At 34.7% G+C, this 15,384-nt stretch overlaps 1 protein-coding gene across 1 annotated transcript in view; it reads left to right on the top strand.

Annotated features, from left to right (window-relative positions):
- The window catches only part of LOC150081400 (serine-protein kinase ATM-like), a 313,728-nt gene that overhangs the window by 227,902 nt on the left and 70,442 nt on the right, over positions 1 to 15,384 (top strand). The window contains exons 22-25 of the mRNA XM_090380190.1: positions 480 to 707; positions 10,092 to 10,268; positions 13,589 to 13,749; positions 13,886 to 14,126. Coding sequence (XP_090236316.1) covers positions 480 to 707; positions 10,092 to 10,268; positions 13,589 to 13,749; positions 13,886 to 14,126 — 807 coding nt within the window. The remainder of the gene's footprint in view (positions 1 to 479; positions 708 to 10,091; positions 10,269 to 13,588; positions 13,750 to 13,885; positions 14,127 to 15,384) is intronic.

Below are 15,384 nucleotides of genomic sequence, written 5' to 3'. Positions count from 1 at the left end.
TTTCTTATTAGGAAACATATTGTGTTGTGAAGGCCATGTATTGGATATGTAATTTGGTGATCTAGCATTTCATAAAAAATGTTTATTAAACATACTTATGAAATATTGTTAGAGACAGCTTCACAGTCTCTAACACATGAGCCATCGAACACATATTCTGTTCTAACATTTTAAAAAAGTGTTTGAAAACTGAGTTTCAGTTACCAATGTGCTTCATCCTTTCCTTAATTTTAACAAATGGCTCAAAGACTGAAGTATACTCAGCTTTTTGTGGATGTTTTTAATTAGTTTAATTTCTAATCCCTTTCTCACTATTCTAAACCCACTTTTAAACCCTTTGCTGCCTCATCTCCATGCAGTTTTACAGATATAAGTGTCTTAAAATTACGAGATTTTACAAAATTCTGGCAACTTTTGATAGAATTCAAATGTATATAAAATTGATTAAAATACTAAATGAATTATAATATATTGTATAGTGTGATCCTAAACAAGAATGGGCTAAGTGGAAACAAAATGAAGAGACAAAAAGTGTGCATACTGAATTCCTCACTTTCCTGTGCAGTAGTTCTCATGAGATAAGGATGTTTGCTGCTAGCCAAATTAAACTGCTCTTTAGTGACAAGCCCACCTCATCATCTGTACAACAAAAATGTTTTGAAGATATTTATAGTGCTGCATTTTCAGTACTAAGACTTCTTGAAAAAGTAGGTTTGTGAAAATTTTTTTTAGAAATTTGAAATGCATATTTTTGAATAGTTTTAATTTATTTTTTTATATGCTTTTTTTTGAAATATTTCAGGATGCAATACAAATTAAATTGTTTTAATATTAGAAGTAAAACATTTTAAAACATTTAGAGCAGATCTGGTTGCTATCTGTGCTCTTTTCAGTCTCTATCTCTCATAACATTGGAATCCTTGGCTTCATCCAATTACACTAGAGCATCAGTTATCTGAAATAATTGATGTCAGACCCCTTCCGGATAGCCATATTTTCCGGATAATAAAACGTAAGGTAAGATTAAATAAATTTAATCTTACCTTAAGATTAATTAAATAAAAAAAAATTATAAACCAATCTCGGAAAACAGAAACATCCATCCAGGCATTTTTATGAGTTTTATACAAAATAGGAAAATTAGAAAGATTTTTAAATGCTCTTGGTTTTTTGACTTGCCAATAACGAACATGGGCAATCTGTGCGTCCCAGTAGCATTTGCACATACAGAAATTGTAACTCTCTCTTTTCTTATCTTAAAACCTGGTGCAGGCATTTCTCCTTTAGTGGCTAGGGTTTTTCTCGGTAAAGCTTTCCATAATAAGCCCATCTCATCAACGTTATAAACGTTTCTTTCCCTTAATTTGCTATAACTGAAGCAAACTTACTTTTAAAGGACACCGCTGCCAATTTGTCTGCATAAAGTTTCTCGCCTTGAATATCTAGATCACATATACCTTGTCTCCTTTTAAAGTTTTTCAGTCAACCTGTGCTTGATTAAAAATCTTCATTACCTCTTAATTTTCAATTAAAATCCAATTCTTTTTCACACAACACTGGACCAGACACTGGTTCACCTAAGTTTCACTTCTGCAGGAACCACAAATAAAGTTCACTCTCTAAAGTGGCATTTTCAGGTTTCGATATTGTCTTTTTCCTGCTAGATCCTCCACTAATCGACACAAATTTTGTTATAGCATTGTAATTTTTCTTGATGGGGTAAATTGTTGAAGTCCCCACATTTAAACTCTTTGGAGAGATTTCCTAAATTTTCACCATTTCTAATTCTATTAATAATTTCTGTTTTTTGTTGCAATGTTAAAACTGCCGTTTTCTTGTCGTTCACATTTTACCTTAAAAAATTGAGAAAAATAATAAATCACGCAGTTTCGGGCTGATATTATTCTTACCAAATCTGGAGCTAAACTAATCTGCAATTCACTCATAGTTTCCGAGAAAACCCAGTAGTCTCTGATATTTCTGAAGGTCACATAGAATTCTAGAGGTTACAATCATAAAACAATAAAAACAATTTGGATTTTTCGGTTCATTGGGATTTTTGTACAACCTGTTATAAACAGGCAGCAAATCGATCTTTAGCTTATTAGAATCAAAATTCAATTTGCAAACGTGATCACTATAACCAGCACTTACTGTACTACCAGGTTAATAAAAAAAAAAAAAAAAAAAAGGAGAAAGATCAGCCTTTAAAATTATTCTGGATAACCGACATTCTGCTGTATATATAAAGTAGTTTAAGTAAAATGAATCAATATTTAGAGTGTGACACAAGTTTGGGTGCAAAATTTAATGGAGGTATGTCATTCAAGGAGTAAATAAATCCCTGAAGGTGTACTTCTTCATTGGTCACTATGACAGCACATCAAAAATGAACAGTGACCCTTCCAACGAGAGAGAGAGAGAGAGAGAGAGAGAGAGAGAGAGAGAGAAAGAGCGAGCGCACCATTTCAAGGTAAAAGTAACAGTAATAGTATCGTGAGAATTTAAAGACTGGGTTCTGTACTCATCCGATCTGAATCTATTTGGCTATTCTTAGTGGAGCATATGGAAGAGGTTGCACCACGCTTCACAGAAACGTGATAGCCTTGAAATAATTTCTGCTGATTGTGTAAATAATTGCTAATAAAATGCTCAATAAAATCATTCTCAGACAACAGAACCATCTGGTTTTGACAGAGGTGGGAGCAGAGATGGGCAAAAGTTGCGGCCAATAGCTTTGGCAAGAGACCAGAATGCTCGGCTGCCATTAGGGCAAGAAGCAAGTTTTCTACTCTTAGCCTGTTCAAAATCTAGTTTGGACTGATTAATAACTGCTTCACAATTGTTGCGAGCTTTGGTGTAGACAGAAAATGAATCTGAAGATTTGGAAACAAGCCAATTACAGTATGCAACATTCTCTTGAACAGCCTTAGCACATTTATTGAAAAACCAAGGTTTAGATAAAGGACAAGATTTTAAGGTGGAATGTGGAATAAAGGATTCTATTCCTACAAGAAAAATTAATTTCACTGACACGATCTGAGCAAACCTTGACATCAGAAGTTTTGAAACAGTAATCCGACCAAGGAAAAGAAGAAAAGAAATCTCGCAGGTCATCCCATTTTGCATCCATGTAATGCCAGACAATACGAGGTTAGGAATAGCCATGAGATAAAGGCTCCATTGAAAAAGAGGCAATCACCAAGTTGTGATCTGAGGTGCCTAAAGAACCACTCACTTCGGCCGTGTACTTAGAAGGGTTGTTTGTAAGAAAAAGATCAAGTGTATTGGCTGCATGGTTAGGATTGTCTGGTATTCTTGTTGGTAAATGAACAATCTGTGCAAGGTTATTAGTAATTGCAAAAGCCTCAGCATCTCGACCAGCTGGGTCGGTGTGACTAGAAAACGGAAGCCAGCTGAAGTTGTGAACATTAAAATCACCAAGGAAAATTACTTCACTGTTAGGAAAGTTGGATTGGAGAAAGTAAAGTTGCAAAGAGAGAAAGTCAAAGAGCTCCAAGTGATTAGTGAAGTTGGGAGAATGGTAGAGACAACAGATGAATTTGACAGAATGAGGTAGAGAGATTTTAAGCCAGAGAAGATGGTAAGAAAAAGTGGGGCAGGCATGCTGTACGAAGTAATGAATTTTTTGGATATGGCATACACATGGTAAGAATATACCCAGATCCTTGACATAATGTGGCCTCGACAATGCCCCCCCACATACGCACTACTCAGACTCACTCCAGTTACTATCTGGCAGATAGAGGTAGCAAGATTATACAATAGCTGATCCGGAAGCCTCCTAGAGTTACCAATAGGTTCGGTCCGGTGTACTAACTAGCGGCCGGCCTGCAAATACTGTTTTAGAGCTATACCCTCGAAATGTAAGGAAGATTTGGATCTCACTATGATGTTCATCATAACCTCAAAAGTCATCAGTCATACTGCATGATGGAAGAGATGGGGAAGGGTTGACCGGAATTTAGCTCTGGAGAGTAAACATGGGTTCTGCCACTTCAAGCCTCCAATAAGCAAAGTGGTGGTATTTCACCGGTTGATGAGTCATCTACCACCTAGTATTGCATGGTAACACAGAAGGGTGGCATTCCTTCATGTGGTGTGGGCACCACACCTCGACCCCTGCTTACGTTGGTTCACACCTGGGTAGTCACCCACAGTGTGCATGTGCATGGAGGTTATACCCAGAGTTACTAACAGTCCCACCACCGTGAAGGTGCAAGAGGATTTGGCTGTCACAGACCGTCCGTACTTTGCTGAAATTGGGTCCACTTGACTTGTATATCACCCGAATATCAGTTCCATCAGCGTTTTAGACTCCCAGGTAGCAAGTATAGCTTGTCTGACATATTTGAGAGAATGTCTGTGACAAGCTCAATGACCAATTAATAATAGAGTAAAATAATTATGTAGGAAATGATGTCATACCATTATCCACTTATACTCACAGATATGTTGAGACTGATGGTGTCATAAGGACAGCATTACAAAAGTTCATTGAAGAAGTGGTACAGGAAATACCATGAAACATCTGAGAATAATCTCTTTAATCTTTTAGAAATTAAAGGCAGTTTACACTCCACACAGATTTAATATTTCACCAATTCACATTCAGCCAGAGAGTAATTGATTGTTAGGGAAAAACTTCCATGTAGTGTTGTGGAAGTAGGTAGTTGGAATAAATTTATAGGTGAATTAGACAAATTGTTAGAAGGAATAGGAAAATGAAGTGGTTAAAAATTTTTCTCCCTTTGATTGATTCTGTATAAACTTTTTCGCCTTGCCTCTTGTCAATATTAATACCATCATGGTGTCACCCAGTGGATGCTACTCAGGACAGAGCATATTAGTTGGTTTCTTTCCTATCCAAATTCCTATCCCCCCCCCCAAATTCCAAACATAACTTATAGTGTTCAAACAAAACTTTTATATAGGAGAGAGAACGAGAAAGGAATATGCTAACAAGCTTTGACATAAAATCACCTTTCTTCTTCAAAGTATAGTTGCCAGACTTTGTTATGATATGTACTTCCTGGATATGTCAAGTTGTTACTTCTTGCCCACTTGATATGACAGATTGACTGGTGATTTATTTCCCATCCTTTCTAGTTTTCATTTAACATTAATTTATTTGATAATGCAATGTTTATGAAAAGATTTTATACAGGATGTATCATAATATGTTGGACCAACTTCATGGATGGATTTAGGAACTAAAAACAATAAAAAAAGTTCATTTAGTTCATAGGTTTGATTTCATCTTGTTTCTGAATTCAAATTATTATATTAGGGCCACCTGTAATTACTTACGTATACCCGTATATTATTATGTCTGTAAATTGTGTGTGCTCTCTAGTCAATTTGCCTCTTTTGCTGGACGAAAAAACCCCAATTTCTGCGGGGGGGGGGGGATCTTGCTATCTATGCTTGAGAACAACTAACTCAGCCACTGAGTGAGAAAAGCCCACTAAAGTTCCTCGCGTGATCGACAGGATTTGAACCCGGGCCTTTTCCACCCAGTGAGTGTAGGACGATGACGATACCACTGTGCTACTCACGCAGACTTCTTCGCATTAGCATTAGCAGAGGCATATGATGCAAGAAAGCAAGCTTATACAGCATCAGCCCAAAAAAAAAATCCTTTCCATTTCACCCATCAATTCATTCCAAATGTCTGTCTAGTTCTGCATTGAATTTATTTAAGCTATCAACTTTCACAATGACAGATGGAAGTTTCTTCCAGCAATCAACTACCCGCTAGCCAAAGGAAAATTTCCACACAATCTATTCAACAACTATCTTTCCTCAATTTCAGTTTATGCCCCCCTCAGGTTTGTAATCTGAGCAAGAGGAAGAATCCCATCAGCATTGAGCCTGCTCAATCCATTCAAAGCCTTATACATCTCAATGAGATCACCTCGCAGGTGCCTAATCTCCAGACACTGCAATTTGCAGAAATTAAGCCTTTATTTATAAGAGCACCCCCTACTCTGGCAGCCTGTCTTCACTGCTCAGAAAATTTCATATCTGACTGCACAATTACCCCAAGTCTCTCTCATTCTCTGCTTCCCTGAGTGTAACACCGCCCAGTTGGTACATTTCTCTGGAGTTCTGGGGTTACTGCTAGCCATATGTAGTGCTTTGCATTTGTTAAACTTCAGTTGCCACTTCTCAGCCCATCTGCCCAACTGTTCCAGATCCCGTTGCAGCAGCATACTGTCATTACTGTTATTAACAATCCTCCCAACCTTTGTATCATCTGCAAACTTTGACATTAAGCTTGATATACCTTCATCAATATCATTGATAAATATCCAAAACAATAATGGGCCTAACACCAAACCCTGGGGGACACCACTAATAACATTAGTCCACAAAGAGCAATATCCATTGATTACCACTCTCTGTCTTCTCCCACTCAACCATCCTTTTATTCATTGTAGCAACTTGCCCTTAATGCCACACTTCTCCAATTTGTACAGTAGTCTTCCATGTGCAACAGTATCAAAAGCTTTCCTGAAATCCAAGTATGGGATATCAAAATTATTTTTTGCATCCAGTTCCTTTGTGATCATGTCATAGTATCCAATCAGATTGGTCAGACAAGACTTCCCCTTAACAAATCTATGCTGTGTGTGAATTATTACTGCTGTCTTGTCTAGATGATCCTGATGCTTCTTTAACTAGTAACTCTGTTATTTTCCCTGGAACAGAATTCAAACTTATAGGTCTCTAATTACTCGTGTCACCCTTTGATCCCCCTTTGTGAAATGGAGATTTGCACATCTCCAGTCTGTGGGAACTTTCCCCGAATCCAAGGATGCTCTCATAATAATGGCTAAGGGTTTGCTTACTTCCTTTCCCACCTCCTTTAATATAACTGGATAGATCCCATCCACCCCAGGTGCCTTTCTTATGTTTAACTTCAACAATTTCTGCTCTACTTTGCTCTCAGTTATTACAGAATCATTTAACTCCCTGTTGTTAGAGTTTTATAAACATCTGGCCCTCTCTTCCTTGAATGACTCCTCATGTATAAATTGTTTCTTATGTGTAAAGTCCTCATTGTTTCTGAGTTACAACAATTTTTGTGTTCCAGCAACTATCAGCTTACAGTTACTGGAAATTCTCAAAATGACCGCCATGTGCTAAAAAAAACCAGCCTGCAAATGCCTCATCATTAGGGCTTACAATACCGAAATTCCGGGATCCTGAATACTAGGATCCTGGGCATTTGATTTAGAACTTGAAATCCCGGTATTGATTCAAAAATACAAGTTTTTTGGTACTAATTTAAAAAATAATTGTTTATGATTTATTCACATAAAGGTTATAAAATTGACAACAATAAATCATTAATATCATAGAATTTGTAACAGAAGGATTGTTTTACACAATACAAATGCAACGGAAACCTGAAAACGTCATGAAACTGTAAGACATGAAATCTTACAAATATATTGCACATAAGCTTGTATATAAAAAAGTAGTACAATGGATGATTGTAACTTGCAATCAACTGAATATAAATAAATAAATGAGAAGGAAATAAATAAGGTGTTCTCACTAAAAGAGGGGTTTGTGGTTGTTGTTCGGAAGGGTTGCAGACTTGCAGTGGTAGCTCTGGGTTCAGCTCCAGTCTGGTTCTGGGAGTGTCCAGCTATACAGTGAAGGGTTCCGCAAGATTAATTTCTAGCACATGTTCCTGTGCTAGAAATTAATCTGGAAGTTGAGTAACAAGCCAGTCAGATAGTGCCCTGGCTTCTACTACTGCTGTGGTAATTTCCTTCAATATTAACAGAGAACTGTTCCAAAAATAAGACTGTACTGGAAGAGCTACACAGCAGAGACACAGAGTTCAACTAAGAAGAGAGAGTGAGAGACACCGCACTCCGTGGAAGGAATCTTCACAAAGGAATCCCACTGTGAAAGAGAAGGAAGGTAAGTCCTCTGAACTGTGTTGTTTTGGAAATGGTACTTAGATAAAGTGGTAGATTATTTTAGAGTATGGTTGAAGTTGAAGTATTGTTTAAATATCATTGACGTATCGTTTAAACTGGATCTAATTAAATATGTACCAAAATTAGATCCAGTTTAAACAATAACACTATTGATTGCTTATGTCTCTTAAGCAATCAGTAGTGTTATTGATTGCTTTTTTTTAGAATAATATGTTTAATAATTTTTGTTAGAATATTGATTATTGTAATAAAAGTTTGATTTAAAACATGAATTCAAGTAATTATTTGTTTTTTTCCTTACTTTATTGCACCTAATTGTCATCAAACTTTATTGTGATTATTATTATTTTTTTTTTTTTTTGGAATACCAGTATTAAGATTTTGACTGGTATTGTGAGCCCTACTCATCATAGACCTCCTCATTCTCTCAAAAGTTCTAGGTGTCTGTTGGATTTGACTTTTCTAAATGAACCAGTTTCTGCAAGGAGTTCACATATTCCTTGAAAAGTCTTCTTATTTGTATTAGTATTAGTAATGGCCGCATGGTGCAAGAAAGCCTATGGCTTATGCTGCACCAGCCAAAAAAAAAAAAAAACCCTGAATAGAACAATGATAAAAAAAATAATAATAAAAATAAATAAATATATAAATAATAATAATTAATAAAAGAAAAAGAAATTAAACCTATCATCCTATGCGCTTCCCTGTACTATCCAGATGCCCTTTGAATTTCCCCAAACTGTCAGCCTCTGCCACCCATGTAGGCAACTTATTCCAATAATTTATAACTCGCTGGCTAAAATAAAACTTCCTGCAGTCCAATCTAAACATTTCCCCCTGTAACTTGAATTTATGTCCCTTAGTTCTAGCATCATTTATAATCTTGAAAATTTCGTCCTCGTTCATTTTACTGATGCCTCTCAGAGCCTTAAACACCTCAATCAAATCTCCTCTAAGGCGTCTAGTTTCCAAACTCTGCAACCCACATATTCGAAGTCTTTCTTCATAAGGACGCCCTTTTGCAGATTTCACCAGGCGAGTTACCCGTCTTTGCACCCTTTAAAGAAGCTCAATGTCTTTCTTTAGGAGCGGTCTCCATACTTGAACGCAGTATTCCAAGTGTGGTCTAACATAAGCCTTATATAATGGGATTATCACGTCCCTATCTCTACTTGCAAAAGTTCGATAGATCATCAATAGGACACCATGGGCCTTCCTTGCAACCTGTTTACAATGCTCAGAGAATTTCATGTCTGACCGTATCGTAACACCCAAGTCCCTTTCCTCCAGTACTGGGTTTAGTTGAACTCCACCAAGTAAATAAGTTATTTTGGGATTACTGTTTCCCAAGTGTAATACCTTACACTTTGTTAGATTAAAGCATAGCTGCCATTTTTCTGACATTCCTGAAGTCTATCTAGGTCTCTCTGAAGAAGCTCAGCTTGACACTGATCATTAACTACTCTACCAATTTTAACGTCATCTGCAAATTTAGACATCACGCCCTCTATCCCTTCATCGATGTTGTTTATGAAATTTAAAAACAACAGTGGTCCTAATACTGATCCTTGGGGAACCCCACTTCTTACATCAACCCAATCTGAGAAATAACCATTTATCACAACCCTCTGCCTCCTGCCCTGAAGCCATCCTTCTATCCATCTAAGGATTTTCCCAGTGATTCCAACCTGTTCCAGCTTCTTGATTACATAATTATTAGCAAGGCCCTCTATGAGATATCAAGCATTGTTTGTAAACAGTTGAATGGAGCCAGCTACGCTAACTCAGTTTGCAGAAAGAATTGCTGGAACACAAAAATGGCTGTAACTGGGAAACAAGGTAAAATCAGACCTATGTTTACATGAACTTTTTTATTGTTTTTATGTCCTAAATCCATCCCTGAAGTGGGTCCCACATGTTATGATACACCCTGTATATGTAATTATTTAACTTACTTCATTATTGAATAAACTATTTTTGATTAATTTATAAAATTTTTGCACTAAAATTACATAACTGATACTGTCAAATATTTGCTGTTGATTTATATTACATTAAATTATGACCAGTTTTGTTAATTTAAAGGTAATGATATTTTATCTTTTATAGGATAAGGAACAGATGAAATTCGAACAAGAGCAAGATGAAAAGGCAAATGGAACAGCAAGCTTGCTCACATGTTTAGCAACTGTTGCATTACATAACCCCATTTGTGAACCTCAAGCTGTTTTTGCAATGTTGCAAGTGGGAAAACTAATGGAAATTCCTGTAACATTTCTTTTCAAGGTTGTAATGCCTTTAATTTGAATTTCATTATTTTTAATGCTTCCATTACCTTTAATTTGAATTTCACTATTTTTAATGCTTCCATTACCTTTAATTTGAATTCATTATATCTTTTTGAAAAAAGTTCACACTTCTTTTAGAAGCTGAAGTGTGAACCTGAGATGCTAATTTTTTTTATCCAGCTAATCTCCCTTTGTCTATGTTTCTTTCCTGTGAGTTTATTCTGTATTTTTCATCCAGAATGTAACATGGCAGAAGTGTGCAATTTCAGAAAAAAAGTTTATTTGAAACAATCTACTTTTTTTTGTCATTCCTTTGGTAACTAGTCAAGTTTTAATTTTGGATTAATCTCTCTAACTATAGAGCTTCTGAAAATAGAAGTAATTTACATTTAATTAATTTTTAACTATCATAATTTGTGATTGTCAAAGTATTAAAACAGAGAAACAACATAACATTGGATAGCTGTAATTGAAAAATGTAATATACAAATATTTACAGTTTGTTTTATATTCTGTTTTCAGTCTCACCTCTGAGAAATACCGTTAAAATTTTGCCAAATGCCTTTTTTTTTTAGCCAAATTCGTAGTATTTGGCAAAAAAGAGTAGTGCTGAATTATCATTCCTCCCCACCCACTTCTCCTCCTCCCTCCCTGGTATATCCATGGTTCAAAAGAGCTACTGAAAAGTTAATTTTTCATGCAGTGTCTTCTAGCAAAATATTATTTCTTTCCTTTCTTTAACTTTAGAGAAGTTATCATTGATAACTAAAGATAAGAAAAATTCCACATAACTTGAAATTGAATGAATGGTAAAGCACTCAATTTCTTGGCTGATAGTATATTTTTATTGTGTGAATTCTTTATTTTATTAAAATGCAGCCCATTACCAATTTCTAGTTTCTTTCTTCTCTAGTCTCTTCTAGTGAAAAGAAATGCATATTGTAAACCTTCTTTTACTGCATTTTCTGTCTTCAAGTGATATATAAACTGCTTTAGTTTCTCTAGGAAATGCATGTTATAAACTTGCTTTACTTTCACTGTCTTCACCATAATCAAATTTTTAAGAAGAAACACCATGAATGAAATATACAAAGTAATTCACTACTTTGTCTTAACTTCAGGAACTTATTTCTGAGGTAATTTCAAACAAAAAATATCATATTAACCTTAATTCAATTTTCAGTGGTTACAAAGTTATCACTACTTGAATGTTAAAAATAAGAATAAGCAAAGAATAAATAATAAAAGTTGAAAATGACCACTCTCAATCTCATAATATATCCAGGGTCATTTGTGAATCTCAGTGTCTATGAAATGTGAGTATTTGAAGTCCAAGAATGATTTAAATGATAAGTTGCAATAATTTCGTTGACCTCAACATATGTATGTATTGTTGTCAATTTCCAGACATCAGTGCTTTAGATGTTTATCTTTTGGGCTGCATGAAAGATTTGGTATATCAACAAAGAATGGTTACACTAGATGCACTGGTCCATCGCATTCTGGATGCTGCAAGCTGTATAAAGAAAACCTGTGAATTGATGCTAACTACACACTTGATTCACAAATATGCCATGATGTACTGAGACTGAGAATAATCATTTTCAATGTTTATTATGGATTATTAACAGTTATCTGCAATTACTGTAAATTCATCAATAAAAATTTCATATACAATATGTACTTCTTTGCTTATTCTTATTTTTAATATTCAAGTAGTGATAACTCCACAACCATTGAGAATTGGATCTATGTTTAGATGGAATAACTTATTTTTTTACTGTAAATAACCTTAGGTATATGCTTCTAAAGTTAAGATATACTTTTATAAATCACCCTGTATATAAAAACCAAGAACTCAGCTATACTGTTTTCTGTAAATTGCAACATCTGTAAACTAGGTCTACAGCAGCGTTTCTCAAACTCTGTTTCACGAGATGTGAGGCGTCTCCGTAGCCAGGTGGGAAGGAGCAGCAGTGCGTACCACACGCTTCTTGATTAGACCGGGGTTCGAGCCCGTCACCACCAAATATGGAGGATGCGGAAAGGTCAAGGAATGACCACCGCATATTCCGGAGCAATATGGCCTTAGTTGCTAATGCTCCTAAAAACCAAACAACAACAACAACAACACGAGATGTGAACAGGTGTTCCGTGAAAAATCATAATTAATAATTAAAAAAATAAAATAATAAGCTATCATAAAAATAAATGACCATGGATTTGTGGTTGAAAAAAGGAACTTTAAAAAGAGAAGCAAAGTACTTCTAGTAGTGCAACTGTGGTCAATGAAAATGAACACTATATTGTCACACTTCAAAGTGAGGATGAACAGTCACAGCCTTTTGTTCCCCAAAAAATCTGAAGTGAAAAAAAAAACAGGAACCAACTAATAAAAGACCAAAACGAAAGTATGATGAAAGTTATTTCAATTTCGGCTTTACATGTGTTGGAAATAAAGATGCTCCTGATGCACAGTGCTCTTTTGTAATAAAATATTACAAACAGTTCTTTGGTTAAACTTGAGTTTCGTAAATGTTCTGTAAATATATTGTAAGATGAAAAGTGTTCCATGACTAAAAAAAGTGGGAAACGCTGTCCTAGAGAAATCATGCATCCTGCAAGGAGATGTAATTGAAGTGTTTAATCCTTTAAAATGGTTGGGAACTAAATGTTGATGGTATTTTTACTCTTTCTCAAGTAACACACACAAGGAAGCATAAATTTTGAATTGAAAAAAAAAAAAAAAAAAAAGAGAGAGAGAGAAAAATATGTTTACAGAATAGATCTGCAGAAATTTTGTCTTTAGCCAAAGTGTGATTTATTGTTGAAATAAGTATCGCCTGCTGTTTTTTGTGGTAGAAAATTTCAATAAATATCAAGAAGGATTGGGCTAATCATTTAAAGGGATGGGCACATTGATTGAGATTTTTTTTGTTTTGTTTTGTTTTGTTTTTTGGCTATTAAGAGTTTACCTCCTAGCATCATTTTTTCCAGTACTAATAATACCAATAATTTTGTTTTTCTCATCTTTGTTTCAATAGCATTCATTTGAAGTCCTAGGTAATAACTTTCACTCAAGATTTAATGAAAATGCATAGATTATAATAGTAAAGAATGTGTACAATATTATCAATAAGGCCTTTATTAATTAGGTTCAATAGTGCTTATAACAGATTTATATTATAAGTATGATAGGACAGATAACATTAAAGTTGATTATTTTTTAATTTTTAATTGTAGTTTAAATGTAAATCAATAAATTAAATGTTTTAGAAAAAGAGAAGTAATTTTTTTTTTTATTATTATTATTAATAGGTACTGAAACAGCTGTCTGTTACCTTAGATTTTAAAACCTTGAGGAATTTCATGGAGTGCCACTTGCCCTATTTGCTGCAAAACTGGTTGCAACAAAAATATCCTCTAGAAGAGTTTCCTTTTCAGTTATTGGAATGGGATACACTGCATAATTTTTATAAGTAAAATATTCAACGTTTACTCTAAAGTGACTTTTTTTTTTTAAATATATTCCAAACTCAATTTATGTGAATTTTTATTTTTCTTTTGTATCTGACTAATTTTTAAATAGAAGTGCTGAAATTTTATCTTTTACAGGTATCACTATAAAATTATAGTGCCTATACTAATTGAATTACTGGATTTTAATGCTGTTGAGAAATTGGGGACAGTGCAAAAGGAGAATGCAGTGGATATGGTAAAAAACTGTTTGCCAGTTATCTTAGCACATATTTTACCATGGTTTGCTATGGATAATTCATGTCCAGATAGTGATAAATGGAAACAACAGAGGGCTGTGAAATGTCACAAACTTTTAGAAGATCGCCTGTCTAAAGAGGTAAACTACAGGAATCATTATGGATATAATTAATTTATTGCTACATCTTAAAGGTTTAAAAATATAAAGCACTATTGTAAACTGTGAAGGTTGAGAAAAATTTTAAAAATAAAATTAATGATAATAATACTTGAGTCAATTAGAAGCAGTATTTTTTTGCTGGCTATTAAAGTTGTCATTTATAAAAGAAAAGTATGTGCATTTATATGAAATTCAAAGTAGTCAGATAATATAATAATTGAATAAAGCTGATGAATAACAAATAACATATCAAGTTGATAACTTTAATTTGGTTTATCAAACATATGTCATAGAAAATATTTTTTTTTTAATATTGATTACCAATTTTCTCCCTGATTATTGTGGTTTCATTATATGCAAAGCTGTAAAGGTCTAAGGTAAAGAAAGCCAACACGAGAACCATGGAAAACTTCAGTAAACTTATACCAGACAAACTCATTTCCCACTACATACTACAGTTTCTCCCTGCATTTTTGGTAAACAGATGGTGCGTGTTATCGGTAGTGGCAGTAGAAGTCGATAACAATGTATTGATTAGTTTTTTCTCATTATTAAAAGCAGATTATTGGAGTTCATGAGTGGGCTGAAATTTACACCCTCTAGACTACCTCAGTCTTAGGGTGTTTATCCTCCCCTTCCCACTGTTTTGACCCGATAGGAAAACAATTTCTACTTCCACTACTGATAACACACACAATCTGTAGAAGTCATTTTTCTATTTTAAAACAGCAGGAAGGGGAGATAAACACCCTAAGACTGAGGCAGTCTGGGGGGTGTACCTGTAAATAAATTCAGCCACAAAAGCATTATACTCATGAACTCCAATAATCTGCTTTTAATAATGGGAAAAACTAATCAATACATCGTTATTGACTTCTGCTGCCACCACCGATAGCACGCACCATCTGTTTACCGAGAATGCAGGGAGAAACTGCGGTAGTGGGAAATGAGTTTGCCTGTTAAGTTTGCTGAAGTTTTCCATGGTTCTCGTGTTGGCTTTCTTTACCTTCGCCCTGAAAAGAAAACTGTTTACCATCTTCTTAGGCTAAGAAGAAATTTGTTATAAGACAGTTTATATGTGCTATGTTAACTTTAAATTAAATAAAGCTGTTCTTCTGTCCCTTCTTCAGTGGAACTAGTTAAACTAAACAATTAGATTAAAAAATAAATTCCAGTAGTATAAATTTGTATAGCATAGATGTTGTCTGCATTTTTTTTTTTTAGAAAGGGCATCACA

Source organism: Mastigoproctus giganteus, chromosome 8, assembly GCF_048544385.1.
Source record: "Mastigoproctus giganteus isolate SK-2022 chromosome 8, ASM4854438v1, whole genome shotgun sequence".
Lineage (NCBI taxonomy): Eukaryota > Metazoa > Arthropoda > Arachnida > Uropygi > Thelyphonidae > Mastigoproctus > Mastigoproctus giganteus.
The sequence above is the reverse complement of the archived record's forward strand: the minus strand, read 5'-3'. Positions and strand labels throughout refer to the sequence as shown.